The sequence below is a fragment of the Gouania willdenowi genome, chromosome 22 (assembly GCF_900634775.1).
Source record: "Gouania willdenowi chromosome 22, fGouWil2.1, whole genome shotgun sequence".
NCBI classification, from domain to species: domain Eukaryota; kingdom Metazoa; phylum Chordata; class Actinopteri; order Blenniiformes; family Gobiesocidae; genus Gouania; species Gouania willdenowi.
This window is the reverse complement of record NC_041065.1, coordinates 3,674,920-3,690,367: the sequence shown is the minus strand read 5'-3', so window position 1 is coordinate 3,690,367 and position 15,448 is coordinate 3,674,920. Positions and strand designations below refer to the sequence as shown.

Below are 15,448 nucleotides of genomic sequence, written 5' to 3'. Positions count from 1 at the left end.
AAATTATTTTATAGATTTGTTTTTGTTTCATAAATAAATACAAAAAAAAAGCGTGCATAATTAAGGAAATAAATAAATATAAAAAATATGGTGTAGACAAAAACTAAGTATTTAATCATTTATTCGTTTATTTTTGCAATCATTAAGTATTTTTTTTAACTATTTATTTATTTAACTCAGCATGTATTTATTTATTTGTAATTATATATATATATATATATTTGGCCCTCATAAGCCAAGGCCATGCGGCAAAGCAACATCATCTATTTTATCCTTTTCAACATTCTGAATTTACTATATACATACACATTATATATATATATATATTAGACTACATCCTTTAAAGTCATTACATTTTTCACTGATTGGGGTTTGAAATGTTAATGAAAAAATAAATAAATAACCTCCATAAAACAATAGTGTAAAAGTTGTATTATTTTTGTTTTTTCCTGGTCCATGATGAACAAAAAAATATTCATTTTCACCTTATCTGATGTGAATTTAAAGTATACGTGTCTTTGACTAGTTTTGACCTTTTCCATAAAAACATAAAGTCAGTTTCCCTTAGTGTGGATTCTCCGCAGCCCTGTGACTCTGTAACCATGGCATCACTTTGAAGACACTGGCATGTGACCTTGTGTTCATTTTTGTTGTGTCTTCATGGTTTCCAAATAAATCTGTTTTTTTACTCGTAGTCGTCCCTTAATTTGTCTTTTGTGTTATTGTAATGGATTTATACTTGAGTTTGGCTATTTTGTGATCATTTGTGTTTTTGTCATCAGTGATGTTGCGTAACTTAAGTGTTTGTGGTCATTTTCCCTCTGTGGGATTATTTTTGGTTTTGTTGGGATGTGATGAGTTTTAGGTTCCATTTCAGCCAAAGACAAAACCTTTGTTAGTAAAACTTCATTTGTGAAAATGCTTCTGCGGCTAATCTAATTATAGAGTTTATCCAACACCAAAAATTATTCATCACACTAACAGAGAAACAGGAGCCTTAAGGGAAACCAGTATTTATTACATGTACATGTGGTTCATAAAAGGTTCACACAATACTGTCTTTATAACTGGGCAACCAGGAGTCAGTACGTTTTTTCTAAAATACTGCACAGCTGCTATTTATGAGGGGAAAAATATGATTTCGTGCACATATCAAGCATTACTCAGCCACAATAAGTGTGACTTTTACATAAGTTAAATCCCTTCAACATCCGGTGAGTCTGCAGTCTGCGAGCTTGAGTTTATATTCTTTAAAGTCCGTGTAAAGCAGAAATAAATGTGTGTTATGAGTTTGTCACACCATGGAAACATGTGTCATTGACCACTGAGCCAAATTTGAAAGATGAAAAAAAAGTATATATAATTAGGTCTCAAAATCATGGAAAAAACAGCACTTCTCTGCTCTGAGACGCTGGGGGCGTGTCAGTAAGCAGCGTTGGAACCACGCCCACGCATGGGAAGGGCCCCGTCTTCCTGTATTATGGGAGAGAGCAGTGTGAAAGACCAAAAAAGTTAGGAAAAATCCAAAAATGCTCTGATCGGGCCAAATAAAGTGTCAGCGGAAAGGTCTTCTCCACCCGAGTCCGAATATCCAAAAACACACAATCGCGGTGCACAAAAAGTGCTCCTTTTATGGAAAATGTGACATTAGCAGACACGTTTTATTCCCAGAGTCCGAATATGTGTTTGTTTTCGGCTAGGGGCCGAATTACGCCCGTTGGAGGCCGTGGAAGTTTGGTGTGTTTCAGCAGCAGGGTCAGGTTTATGCTAATGATGGCACCGTTACGTAACGTGGCTAAGATTTCTGACCCACCCATTATATCCTGAACACAGAAACTGGAAATACAGTTTGTGAAGCCTCGCTCCACAATTACATTATAAATGGTTGAATGGATTTGTACATGTTTTAAGTTATACATTTATGACTTTTTTTAATGTGTTAGAAGAAAATGGCTGCATTTGCTTTACACGGTCTTTAACAAAAGGATAAAATGTAAATACCAGATCAAATGATTGAGTCTTACACAATAACCAGTGGTGATGTGAGCTGGTAAAGTCATTCTTATAATCACACTCGTGTTCCTAAAAGGCAGCTGAATTATAAACAAACATGTAAACAAAAGAAGTATCAGAAGCTTCTGGGTCACTTTCACTATATATTAGTTTATATTTATGCACTGTCTCATTCACACCAACATCCTGAACTAACTGATTGTGAGTATTGATAAAGTAAAATAAAGTACACTACACAGCCTAAGGTGTTGTGTAGTAAAGCGTGTGTGGTGTTGGCAGATTGCACTCCACTGTGTGTGAACGGCGCCTCTCAAAGTGTTTCCACTGATGGAAAAATCCAGAACTTGTTCAGATGAGGCTCGGGGCGGCGCTGTAGAGGACGATGTCGCCCTCCACTCTTAGCAGGGTCACCTCCTCCAGCCCCCCCACTCTGTGCTCGTACTCTAGCAGGTGCGTGCCGTCCACTGCCACCTTAAACATGTCCTCCTCCACCAGGATCTTCAGCTGCAGACAGAGAGACCAGTGTGATCACACACATCCAGGTTCATCGTCTCAGTGAATCATTGACTCATTAAGATTATTACAGTTTTAGGCCGTGTTGTAAATGTCATACTAACGTACTACTCATACTGAGTTTGACATCTTAGCGCATTTACATTAGATAGTGTGCAAAGATTGAGTACGTGAGAAATATCCAGATGTATACTATATGGGGACATTTCTTTAAGTGTGTCTTTGGAGTTATTTTTTGTATTTTTCTTGTCATTTTGCACATTTTTCTGTCTTTGTGTATTTTCCTGTTATTTTGTGTGCATGTGGGCCATGTTGTAAATGTCATACTAACGTACTACTCATACTAAGTCTGACGTCAAAATGGTTATGTAGTGCGTTCACATTAGATAGTATGGAAAGATTGAATATGCAAGAAATATCCGGATGTATACTATATGGGGACATTTTTTTAAGTGTGCACAGTGGGCACACTAGTCATACTTAACCATCCCATAATGCATTGCGAGCAGAATGTTAAATCATCTTAAGAGCGGTGTCACGTACTGAGTTTACCTCCATACTGAGATTATAACCCTAACCTAATCCTAACCCTAACATAATCCAATAAACAAATAAAACACGTGTTCACTTTGACAATAAAAATAAACAAAAATGTTTGTACTTTATTTTTTTAGCAAAATTAATTTCAATGCATGTGCACGCATGCGCATATACAATCTCAGGACGATGCGTACTCAGTACATGACGCCAGCTTCAAGCTAAACGACAAACATCCCTTTTTCAAAATAAAAGCATCTCTTCTTGTTTACCATTAGTTTTGTAATGCTTTTGTAAATAAATAGGGCTCTTGTTTTGAAGTTAACAGGAAGTTTAGACAGTAGCACAATGGAGGATCTCCAGAAATGTGTGAAATGTGTGAATAAAATTTGTCTATGTGAGTTTTATGGATGAAATGAGCACATGTTGATATTCTATGTGGTCACTTTCTCACATCAAATGTTTTCAGAACTTTCAAAGTAAAAGTGGAGAATCAACAGAGATATTTAACCTCGGTATGAACAAGGTTTTTTTTCCAAATGCATCCTGGGAAACTTGGAAGTATACTTCAGTGGGAACGCTCAACATCCTAATCATACTAATAGTATATAGTAGACAGTATGTCCTCATTGAGTTTGTAGTGTATAGTACGGTAGTGGGACATTTACAACACAGCCAGTGTCATATTGTAGCTGACTAAATGACGTCAAGTATAAAAATAATATAAACCAAATATATATATAAAGGTTGTGGTGTTCCGCCATTTTGAAATCATGTGATTGATGATGTCACACAGCCCCACTGCCTGTAAACATCTCATTGTTTTCTATTGGAGTGAAGCATTCAGGCAGTCTTTAAATCATTTAGCAGCTGTTAAGATCATTTAGCAGCTTTTTCAGTCAAAATTATAACTTGTGCTGCTTTTGGTCGCTCTAAATAATCAGAAAAAGTTAAAGATGTCGACGTAAACTTCTTTTGTTTACCGAAAGAGGTTAAAAACTCTTGCAACCCAAAAAAACCTGTGACCGCAGGGGGCGACAGTTCCAACTCTGTGGTTTGGTAGTAGACAATGAAGCAGAGAAGAAGAGCTCTTCTTAGAGACCTTGGTTGTTTCTAAATTCTAAGTATACATACAGTACTCTATACTTGTGAACTCCTGGGTACAGACTCGTGGGAACAGACTTGAAGAACGGACTTGCGGAGTGTGCAAGCGCGGACTTCGAATACTCGTCGTTCTGGGACAAAGCAAACTTCCTGACTTTGTTGCGTGGAGTACGTGCACTCCACTGGAAACATCAAAAACAATAATATGCATCATTGAGTAGATGTCATTGTTGTAAATAATTATTTTGTAAACCAATAAAACATTTGGTGATAAATTAAAAAAAATCTGAACAGGTTTTATGAACATTTTATGTATAACAACAATAAAATATTTTATATCAAAATAAGGTATTTATAATAATAATAATTTATAATAATTGTTAAATATAAATAATAATAATAAGCTAAAAAACTAAATAATTCAGGAAAGATTTAGGCCCACAAACTAGAATAATATTATTATTAATATTGATAATAATAATGACCATAAGAATAATATAAAAGTAATTCTCCGTTTTGAATAAGGTTTTTTAATTCTCAATAATTACATGTTTTAGGTATAACAAGAAAAACTAAATTCTCTCCTGAAAATATTTTCTTTAGGACAAAACAAAATCTGCACCACTTCAGGTATGAAATTAAACTCCTAATCTAATCAATATTATTATTATGTTCAATATATTTGTCAATGTATTTTTTGTAACTTACACATGTGCGGCTTATCCTCCTCCGTCGTCATCTTTGAAATCATGTACTTGTTCAAAGTGCATGCTGGGAAATATGGCTGACGGAGTACGCACAAGTCTCCTCTGATGCATGCTTGGTAAAATGGGCGTGGCAAGTTCTCATCCAGGGATTAACAGCGGACTTGACATTGAATTGGAACAGGACTTGGGCTGCGCGTGATGACGTTTCATGAGTCCACGAGCACACAAGTCCGCACAGGTACACAGATTGAGAAACAGCCCTTTAGTTTCCCTTAAACAGTGTGCTGACACACTCTGGTGGCTAAAGTTAGGGAGTTATCACAAACTGTTATATGTTCCATAATAATGTGTTTTAAACATTTTTAAAAAATTAGGCCACATTTGCTTTTTTATTTGCTGGCTCAACTGGAAAGCTAAGTAGCAAGCTAGCTAGCTACAAGTAGCAAGCTACTGCAGCAATGCTGCGTGACATGGAGTGGATCAGTCTATGGCTCTGCTCAGGTGTTATGAGAGCCCAGGATGCTCTGATAGTGACCTTCAGCTCTTCTGCATTGTTGGGTCTGGTGTCTCACATCTTCCTCTTCACAATACCTCATAGATGTTCTATGGGGTTAAGGTCAGGTGAGTTTGCTGGCCAATCAAAAACAGGGATACCATGGTCCTTAAACCAGGTACTGGTAGCTTTGGCACTGTGTGCAGGTGACAAGTCCTGTTGGAAAATGAAATCTGCATCTCCATAAAGTTGGTCAGCAGCAGGAAGCAGGGAGTGCTCTAAAACTTCCTGGGAGACATCTGCGTTGACCTTGAACCTAAAGAAACACAGTGGACCAACACCAGCACATGACATGGCACCCCAAACCATCACTGACTGTGGAAACTATACACTCAACCTCAACCAACATGGATTCTGTGTCTCTCCTCTCTTCCTCCAGACTCTGGGACCTTGATCTATAAAGGACTAAATGTACTTTCATCAGAGAACATCACTTTGGACCACTCAGCAGCAGTCCAGTCCTTTTTGTCTTTAGCCCAGACTAGACGCTTCTGATGCTGTCTCTAGTTCAAGAGTGGCTTGACACAAGGAATGTGACAGATGAAACCATGTCTTCCATACGTCTGTACGTGGTGGTTCTTGAAGCACTGACTCCAGCTACAGTCACTCTTTGTGAATCTCCTCCACATTTTTGAAAAGGTTTTGTTTCACATTCCTCTCCAGGGCGTGGTTATCACTATTGCTTGTACACTTTTTTCTCCCACATCTTTTCCTTGTCTTCAATATTGAACCTCTCCACAATATTCTAATTTGCTGAGATACTTTAGGGTTTTCATTAGTTGTCAGTTATAATCAACATTAAAAGAAATAAATACTTGAAATATGTCAGTCTGTGTGAAATGAATGTATACATTATACAAGTTTCACTTTTTGAATAGAATTACTGAAATAAATCAACTTTTTCATGATATTCTAATTTTATGACCAGCACCTGTATATATACACAGTATTTAATAACACAAACACTTGGACTTTATACGGCACAAACAATGAATAAAACGAAAGTAGATGTTTCAAAGTTTACCTCAAAACGACGACCCTGAACAAATGGAAAGGGCCCATCCCGCTCCTCAGGCCCCCAGTATCCTCCGAGGTTGGAGTTTCGAATGACTGTTTGCTCATTAAATCTGGGGTTGAAGTGAAACACGACCTCTGAACCTTTGACAAAGTCAACGTTAAACCTACAAAAGAATAAAGAAACCTTAAATGGTGCCATAATACACAACAGGAACTATTAAATAATGTTGTAATACAACATTTTGTGCTTCTGCAAAACACCTGCAAAGGCCTATTCCATGCATTTGGACATATTTGTGCATGTATAACCTCGATCAAATATGAGCGCTCACAAACACAAAGACAGACAACTCAAAAAAATCCTCACAAAATAACCAAAATATATTAAAATGACAATAAAATATATGAAATCACAAGCAAATAAAAGTATTGAGAATTAATTCTTACCAGCAACTCTTTTCTTTGTTGAATCTTTCTTTAAGACAATGTTCAATTAATTTAGTTGAATTCAGTAATGTTGTGAATGTTAAGATTTATTATATTATTGGGGAAATGTTTAGAGAGAATGATTGTTTTCCTTCAGTTTCAGCCGCCAGATATTAGTTTGGACCAGCAGAGGGCGCTGGTAACCAAGTATTCAGTTGGGATGCAGCTATTCTGCTATGAAGAGATGCTACGCGCTAGCAGACGGAGCTAATATAAAAACCTGACTTTTACAGATATTCACATAATATTACAGATATTATTTTGGTGCTAAAGGGGTAAGGAATCTTTTATGAATGTTTAAGAGTAGAAGGCGGCCAGAAAGAGAGCAGTAGGCGATTCCGCCCCCCGCCTACGCTTCTGGACATACCTGCAAAAAGTCAGGTGAACGCCCTTGAAGAATATTCACTGATACAGTGGACTGAGGGGGAAAACGAGTGAATAAAAAACACATTTCACTCAATGTGAGGTGGACACACACAGGATAGTGTAATTTAGTGACACAGTGGGCATCAAGAATGACAGACAGGCATTAGAGTGGAAGCGTGTGGCTGATGCCATGAACAGTGTTGCCTCAGAGCAATAGTTTAATTACACGTAAAACAATGTTTTTCTTTAGTCCAAGGGTGCTAACTGGTCTGTGGTGCTGGGGGCTCAACAGCACCTCGTCCTCACGAGCGCGGTCCTGCTAATACGTCTCGCTGGTCTCTATAGATCCACTCCCTCCCAAATCTCCTGTGTTCCACGTCCTCCAGCAGTGCCAGAGAAGCCACTGTGTCTTTACGCATTGTGAAAGCATTCATTTTTATAATAGCTTCAGGTGTGGCAGCCAATTGATCAGCAGTTTTGCACAATGATCATGTGATTTTATTTACAATAATCATTAATATTAAACTATATTTATGGGCACTTGTATCTTCACTCACTCCCTGGGGCGTCAGTATGTTTTTTTTCCTCCTTTGTTTTTGCAAATATGTCTTTCATATATGATATGTATGTTAAATGTGTAATATGCGATGATTTCAACCAAATGTATCATTTTCAGAGATGTCTTTAATGTCATCCTTCTCCTGTTGGGAGCGGAATTCCCCGTTTCTCACGATTATGTGCGTACGACAGGGCCAGAGCTGCCGTGGAGGTACGCACATTCTCTCACCAAGTTTATCTTTGAATAAATCTCAAACGTTGCTTACACGCTTTCTTTAGAACGTAAGCGGTGTTTATAACTGAGGCCCCATGAGAACAGGACAGAGAAGCCGTCTGGGGGAGAGTTAGGGAGAGACACTTGAGACTTTTTATTTGAATTAATCTGCAGCACACTTCAGAAACAAGTGAAGGTGTTCCTAGTTTGGTTTATAGCCTGCAGATCTTTTTAAGATAATACATTTAGACAATATTTGACCAGAATTTCAAACACTGGTTAAATTGCATATTTGACTATTACTCCATCATGTGATCAGATCACTGAACAGTTCATTTAAACTAAAATCCTAAGAGTGTAAAGCCTATTATTTTGCCATGTGTGTAATACAGATTAAGGGTGTTTTTATTTCAGGGGCCAAATACAGATATGTTTCATATGAAGTGGGGGATGGAACAATTTCAACATTAGTGCTACTCTGCATGTCCATGTATACATTATAGAATGTATGTAGCATATGAGGCACCGACAATATCCAAGCAATAGGTGACAGGTAGTGTCACTATATTTATTTAATATGGGGAAATCTTGTCAAATTATTTGAGGATTGAGCAGGATTAAAAATGACTTCCATAGTGTTCTACAAGCATGGGAGAACTGTGAACCCCTACAAATAAAGAAGAGTTTCATTGAATTTGTCACAAAATCAGTGAAACTCCACTTAAATATTTGTAAAGTTCTGTTTCCGATTATTTTTGCATGAATGCCAATATTAATGTTTGAATATGGTACAGTGATTTAAAATGACTCCCAATTTCTGTTTAATTTCAATAAATAATTCCCATTAAAGGTAGGGTAGGTAATTTTCTCCAGATACACTTTTAAAGTTTTTGGTTGAAATTGTCTATGTCCTGACAGAAATCAGAAATTAATATCTTATGTGCTCTGAAAAAGGAACAAAATAAATGTGTCAAAAACTTTGACCAATGAAAAAAGACATTCCCTGTCTTCCTGCTCGTACTCAAAGCGCGTCACCAGTGACAGAGTTATAACAGAGTTTTTAGTCATGTTTTTTAACACATGTAATGATACATTTTAGTGTTTACTTACCGCTGAATGAGACAACGTAGTTTCTACACAATACAAGCGATGAGCTGAGGTCTGCTATTGGAGCACGGCGTTTGTGCATATGAATGAGGGGCGTGGCTTGAGAGGAAGCACAGAGTAATTCTGCTAGCTTTTGAAAATTACCTACCCTGCCTTTGAAGGCTTCTATTTTTTGAATAATGCCAAAATGCCAGAACATAAATTTACATGGTGGAAAATTGCCAGATATTTGACGTCCTTTTGCAACCCTACTGAGATATGCACGACTACATTATTTGGTTGTTTACACGGTTTTCTCAGCCATTTTTACTTTCCCCTGTGGGCCGATTTGAATGTTTTAAAGGGCCGAATTAGGCCCCCTGGGCCTCGAGTTTGACACGTGCTTTTAAATAACCATTTGTAAACTTTTCGTCAATGACATTTGCAATCTAGTGAATTGTGGAGCATTAAATAAAAAATAACTATTCTGCACTTTATGATCAAGTGGATCTCAAATTTAAAATAAAAACAGCCTTTGCAGGTGTGCAACATACAGACAGGTACAGTCAATCAGCACAATTCATTTAGGTTGATAACAGGGTCAACCATAATTGTAATAACAAAATTGGTGACTAATAACCATTATGACATAATTAAAAATGTCAACCAATCTGTTGCAATTAAAATTGAATTGTAATTGACATGAAAATTCCATAAAAGCCATCATTTAAATGTAATTAAACGCAGACCTGGGGAACCATGCAACAGTTCTATTGCTTACGTAGTTAATTATTAAAATATGTTTCATATCAAGTTTACCCGTCAGTTCTCTTGTGGGTCATTTTACAATTTTAAAAAAAGAATTGAAATCAAGGAGTATAGTGTCAGAAAAAAGACACCCACACCAAACATATGAATACCAGTATTTTCATGGATAAGGAAGCCTAACAAGGTAAACAACAGATGAAAAACACATTTTATGATTGTTTTTTAATGTATTCTGTAAGAGGAAATATATGTTTTATAAAGTTATTTATTTCAGGCTCAGTAATTGTGAATAATTGTAATTAAACTTTATTAATTGAGAACGTAATTCTAATTTTAACTGAAAAAAATGCTGGTCAACATGATCGAAATTCAGCTGTAATTGAGCATAGATAATTGAAGACGTATTTGTAATTTAAAAATGTAATTGACCCTAACCCTGGTTGCTGATATAAGCAGTGCCAACAGGTAAATATAAAAGTGAAGGTACCTATCTGCACCAGGAAGGGGCTCCCCCATAATTGTGATGAGGAGTCTCGGCATGATTCCAGCATGAAGTGGAAGCTCATGTGGCACCATCTGAAACAAAGCATTCATCATTTAAATCACACAGCGTTTTGTCATTAATCAGAAATGACTGAGTATTTATGTTACAATAAAAACAAAAGTGAAAACATGTTGGGTTTTTTTTAGCCTGTGCCTTTTAATCACGAGGCTGAACTGTTTATTTTGGTCAAAAATAATCTGAACTTTGTTACACAAAACAAAGACAAACAATGGGCAGACAAAGAAATAAGTAGTTAAATATTATCTCAAACTTTGACCCTTTCCACATTCCTATTTGGACAACACCCCAGTCCAATGACTCATTGATTCCGGTGATTTCAACGCTTATACAAGGAACAAACATTAGTCACAGAAATGAGCAAATTTTTATTAATACAAGAGCAAAACATTAACTGTACAAACTGAGATCTCACCAACTGACAAAACAAGAACATTTTAATTATAATGTGATTTAAATGGGTAAACATGTTTATTAAAAAAAAAAAAAAAAAAAGTACTTTATTTCACCTGATTATAATAGAATGTGCACAGAACACAAGCTTTTACTGTAAACTGTGTATATACAGAGTGTTGGGCACTAATCAAACCACATGACGACTTTGGAAGGATGTCCTTGTCCCTTTCAATAGTTGAGCTCATTGCTTTCAATAAAACGGTGGTCTAAACCTGGGCTGAAACACAAGAATAATACAGTTTTGAGCACATGGTTTCTGCTTTAATGTTTGCTGCGCAGCCCAGCAAAGCCACCAAAAGCACGGGACTCGTCATCCTGACGCAGTCCTGCCTGAAAGGAGCCCAGATGGGAGACGCCGTCTCCGAGAAGAAATAAACAACCCCGAACAAACACATCCACACAGAAAAGCAAGAAGCAGGAGGCATCACAAGTGACAAGAATCTTTTATGCTTACCAGGGCACCACCAGGAACAGCAGGTCCGCCATATGGACCCATTGGGCCAGGACCAGGACCGAAGGGACCAGGAGCGGGAGGGAAGCCTCCACCTGCATTTCCCCATGACCCAGGAGGTATTGGAGGGAAGCCTCCGGTAGGGAATGTAGGGAAAGAGCCAGGGCCAGCAGGAGGGGGGAAAGCACCTGGACCTCCAGGGCCATACAGGCCGTTGCCTCCTCCTGGCTGAGCACCAGGGAAAGGCACGTTTGGGTAAGGACCCGGTGGAGCTCCAGGACCAGACGGAAAGGGTCCAGCTGGATAGGGAACAGGGCCTCCTGGGAGCTGTCCTGGAGACCCCTCAGGTAGGTACTGCCCAGGAAACTGTGTGGGAGCTCCGGGGCCCGAGGGAAACTGTCCCGGAGCCCCTGGAGCAGGTGGATACTGTCCAGGGACCCCAGGACCTGGATGGAAGCCCCCAGTAGCTGATGGAGGTCCGGGGTATTGCCCTGGTGCCCCGGGCCCCGAGGGAAAGGGGAACTGCCCTGGTGCCCCTGGGCCAGAGGATCCACCGCTATAGTCAGCCGGAGCTGAAGGCTGGGCGGGGGCCCCTGGAGCTGAACTGGGCCATCCCGGGTTTGCTGTGGGGGGGAGGTTGTTAGTGGGGGCCGCTGGGTTAGGATTTCCTGTCTTCTTGGCCTTGCCTTGGCTGTCGTCTCCCAGAGCGTCTGCCAGCTGAGCCAAAGGAAAGAAAAAGGAAAGGAAAAGTGTCGACTCTTTAAAATCACATGATCACACACTCCAGCAGGACGTAAAGTGTGGCTTTGCTTCTACTCACCGAGAAATCCATGACCTGGAAACAAAGAAGACACAGTTTGATCCACTTCTTCTAACAACAGTTACACAAGCTGTCAAACACTGAGCATGAGTAAGAGCCACTAAATGTTTCCATCATGACAGGGTGAACTATTATATCCATTCACACACAGAACACACAGCTACACAACACTCACTGTTCACATTAACACGGCTGCAATTCAGAAAAACACTTCAACTACTGGCAGAGTTGGCTATAACTAAACTAGCTAACAACAGCTGCTAACGTGTTCTACTTTCTATAGTTGTATCTCACTGAAACCAGACTCAAATCAAAGTGTCGCACAGAGAAAACACGCTACCTGTTCAGAGGCTGAAGCTTTCTCCAAAGACAGCGGGAAACGGTGACGGCCTGTCCGGCTGTGGACGCACAGTTAGCGGCTAATAACACAGCTTGCTGTTCTGGATATGTTGGAGCTCACTCTGCTACACCCGGGGCAGCCGCTCCGTGCGCGCTCCCGGCATACGCTGGTGACGTAGGCTGACGCAGAGCGCGCTCCCGGGATCTATATATATATATAACCCAAACTGGCGGCCCTGGGGCCACATCAGGCTCTCAGTCTAATTTTGTGTGGATATTGTCAATTATTTGGATCAGGATCAGTGATCCTGATTATGGTACCGTGATCCAGGGGTTCTCTACCTTGGGGTCAGAACCCCATTTGGGGTCGAGAGACACATGGGAGGGGGTCGCCAGATGCCTTCTAGAAACTAAGAATATATATTTTTTAATAATCTGAGCCCAATTTTACACTTTTTCTGCAACTACACCAAACTTGCCATATTATAACCTATTTTAATCACTTTTTCTTGCCATATTTTCTCTTATTGCACCCATTTCTGCCACTTCTCCATCAAATTTCAATGTCTTTTCTGCACATTTTTTCCACTTTCAAGACATTTTTCGGCACTTATAAACCCTTTCCACCACTTTTCCACTTAATGTCACATATATTGACCCATTATTGTCATTTTTAACATCTATTCACCATATTTCATGCTTATTTTGGCAAATTTAACCACATTCCCAATTTGTCCTGCCCATTATTTGCCAGTTTAAACTAATTGTTCCTAGTAAATGTTCCCTTATTGACACTTTGAACTCTTTTTACCACTTTTTCTGTCTGTTTTTGGCCACTCTAATTTGCAACTTTTAATCAATTTCTGTGGTTTTTAAAATCCCATTTCACCACCTTTTCCATCATTTTTGGTCACTTTTAACCCATTTTTTTCTGGTTAAAACAAGTATTTACATCTTTAAGATTACTATATACTATGGCGCAAATAATAATAATAATAAATGTTCCTGGATAACAGTGGATATTATTCAGATGAATAAATAAATGTGGTTATCACAGATTCATAGAACAATGGACCATCATTTTACTGACTTTATGGATGGACCCCAAAAATCTCTCCTCTTTATTCCCCCTTATAGATGGTCCTGTCTCTACATGACTGTTCTTCTCTGTTCATGTCTGTGTTCAACCACTTTCAGCTATAGTGGGGGTCCCCACTCTCTGCAACCTTTATTTTGGGGGTCACGGACTGAAAAGGTTCAGAACCATTACCATGATCATTCACACTTTAAGGCTTCGAAGAAATGTATATCCTCATTATTTAATTAACATACAGTAGGTCACAATGTATAGACACTAGGCCTGGACAGTATATAGAAGGTCTAAATATATCAATATTTCCATTTTGGAATTATAGAAAATGATAATATCGTCTATGACAGCGGTTCCTAAACTTTTCACAGTCCCGTAACCACTTCAGACATTTAACATGACTCTATGTACCCCCCACTGGGCGACTGTGGCTCAGGTGGTAGAGGGGTCGTTTTTTCATAGAGAGGTTGGGGGTTAAATCCCAATCTATACCTGTTTATGTGTTGAAGAGATGAGGTTGTGTTTGAAGGTGGGACATCATCACTATAGAGGTAGGACTGATGACATCATCACTGTGGAGGTAGGACTGATGACATCATCACTGAGTCTGTCATCTCAGGAGGTGGGGCATGGGGTGGGGTGTCCAAACAAATCTGACGTTGCACACCCTTGAACCAAGCAGCAGCCATGGTTAGTCTGATCCTGATCCACAGAGATAATTGAGGAACACACACACACACACACACACACACACACACACACACACACACACACACACACACACACACACACACACACACACAGACAGAGAGAGTTCTTGCTTTTATAGAGAGAAATATATAATCTGTAAGCACACAAGGAAACATTCAGAATTATCACTTGTTTGCTTTATCTAATTAATTCATCTACTGACGTTGTTTCTCTGTCTGAGGATGGATGAGGGGGCTCTGACTCCTCACTGCTGTCCATGACCATGCTAGTAGCTGGGCTATCCACACCATGAGTGTAGCGCTGCTAGCATCTTGGTCTGTGTTGCTGTTACTGGCAGGTGATGCTTCAACTGTGGACTGACTAGTGGCATCAGTCCATGTGGAAGGACATTTATCTTATTGATTAGCCGTGCACGATGGAGTGAGCGACAGTCAGTCGCAGGTGGAAATCAATCAATGAGATTCATATATGGCTATGAGAGAGCAGGACAACTGGACATGTAATAAATATTCTCACCACAGTCTGACAGAGGCCAATGTGTAATATTATAATTGTGGTAATGCATGGAGGCTCCTGACTGCTGCTCTATTTATATTCTAGTTTCAATGTTGTAACACTGTTTTTCATTTCTATTCACGTACCCCTGGGGCTACCCGTACCCCACTTTGGGAACCTAAGCCCTATAACAATATATATTTTTTTATTTTATAGCTTATTTTGAATTACAATTAGGCTAGGACTTTGTCCCGTTAATTGCGATTAATTAATTACAGAAAAATAATGCACAATGCTTTTTTTTTGCATTCAAAACAGCGTGGAACCTTTCTCATTTCACAAGTTCCTGGTATACCCATAATACTGATACACATACTACGACACAAGAAACAAAAGAACCTGACGACAAGTTGTTGCTGTGCTTCGTGTGTGTTCATTTCAGTTTAAATTAAAACACCAGATGGGAAAAAAGCCCAGTTGTGTGCAAATTGTTCATAAAGATGAATGAAGGGGGGTTGCCAATAGATTGTAACTGTATGGTTATTAAAAGGGATAGAAAGCCTTTAAAGTGTGAATGATGATGTTACCATGATCGGCATCAC

The 15,448-nt window shown here is 39.0% G+C and overlaps 1 protein-coding gene across 1 annotated transcript; it reads right to left on the bottom strand.

Annotated features, from left to right (window-relative positions):
- Positions 1-997: 997 nt before the first annotated feature.
- Positions 998-12,718, bottom strand: lgals3a (lectin, galactoside binding soluble 3a). The gene is made up of 6 exons (XM_028439019.1): positions 12,552-12,718; positions 12,212-12,226; positions 11,395-12,108; positions 10,410-10,498; positions 6,452-6,608; positions 998-2,517 (listed from the first exon to the last, which is right to left on the bottom strand). Exons 2-6 carry the CDS (start codon positions 12,221-12,223, stop codon positions 2,362-2,364), a joined length of 1,128 nt encoding a protein of 375 aa, XP_028294820.1. The 5' UTR covers positions 12,224-12,226; positions 12,552-12,718; the 3' UTR covers positions 998-2,361.
- Between the last annotated feature and the right edge of the window lie 2,730 nt (positions 12,719-15,448).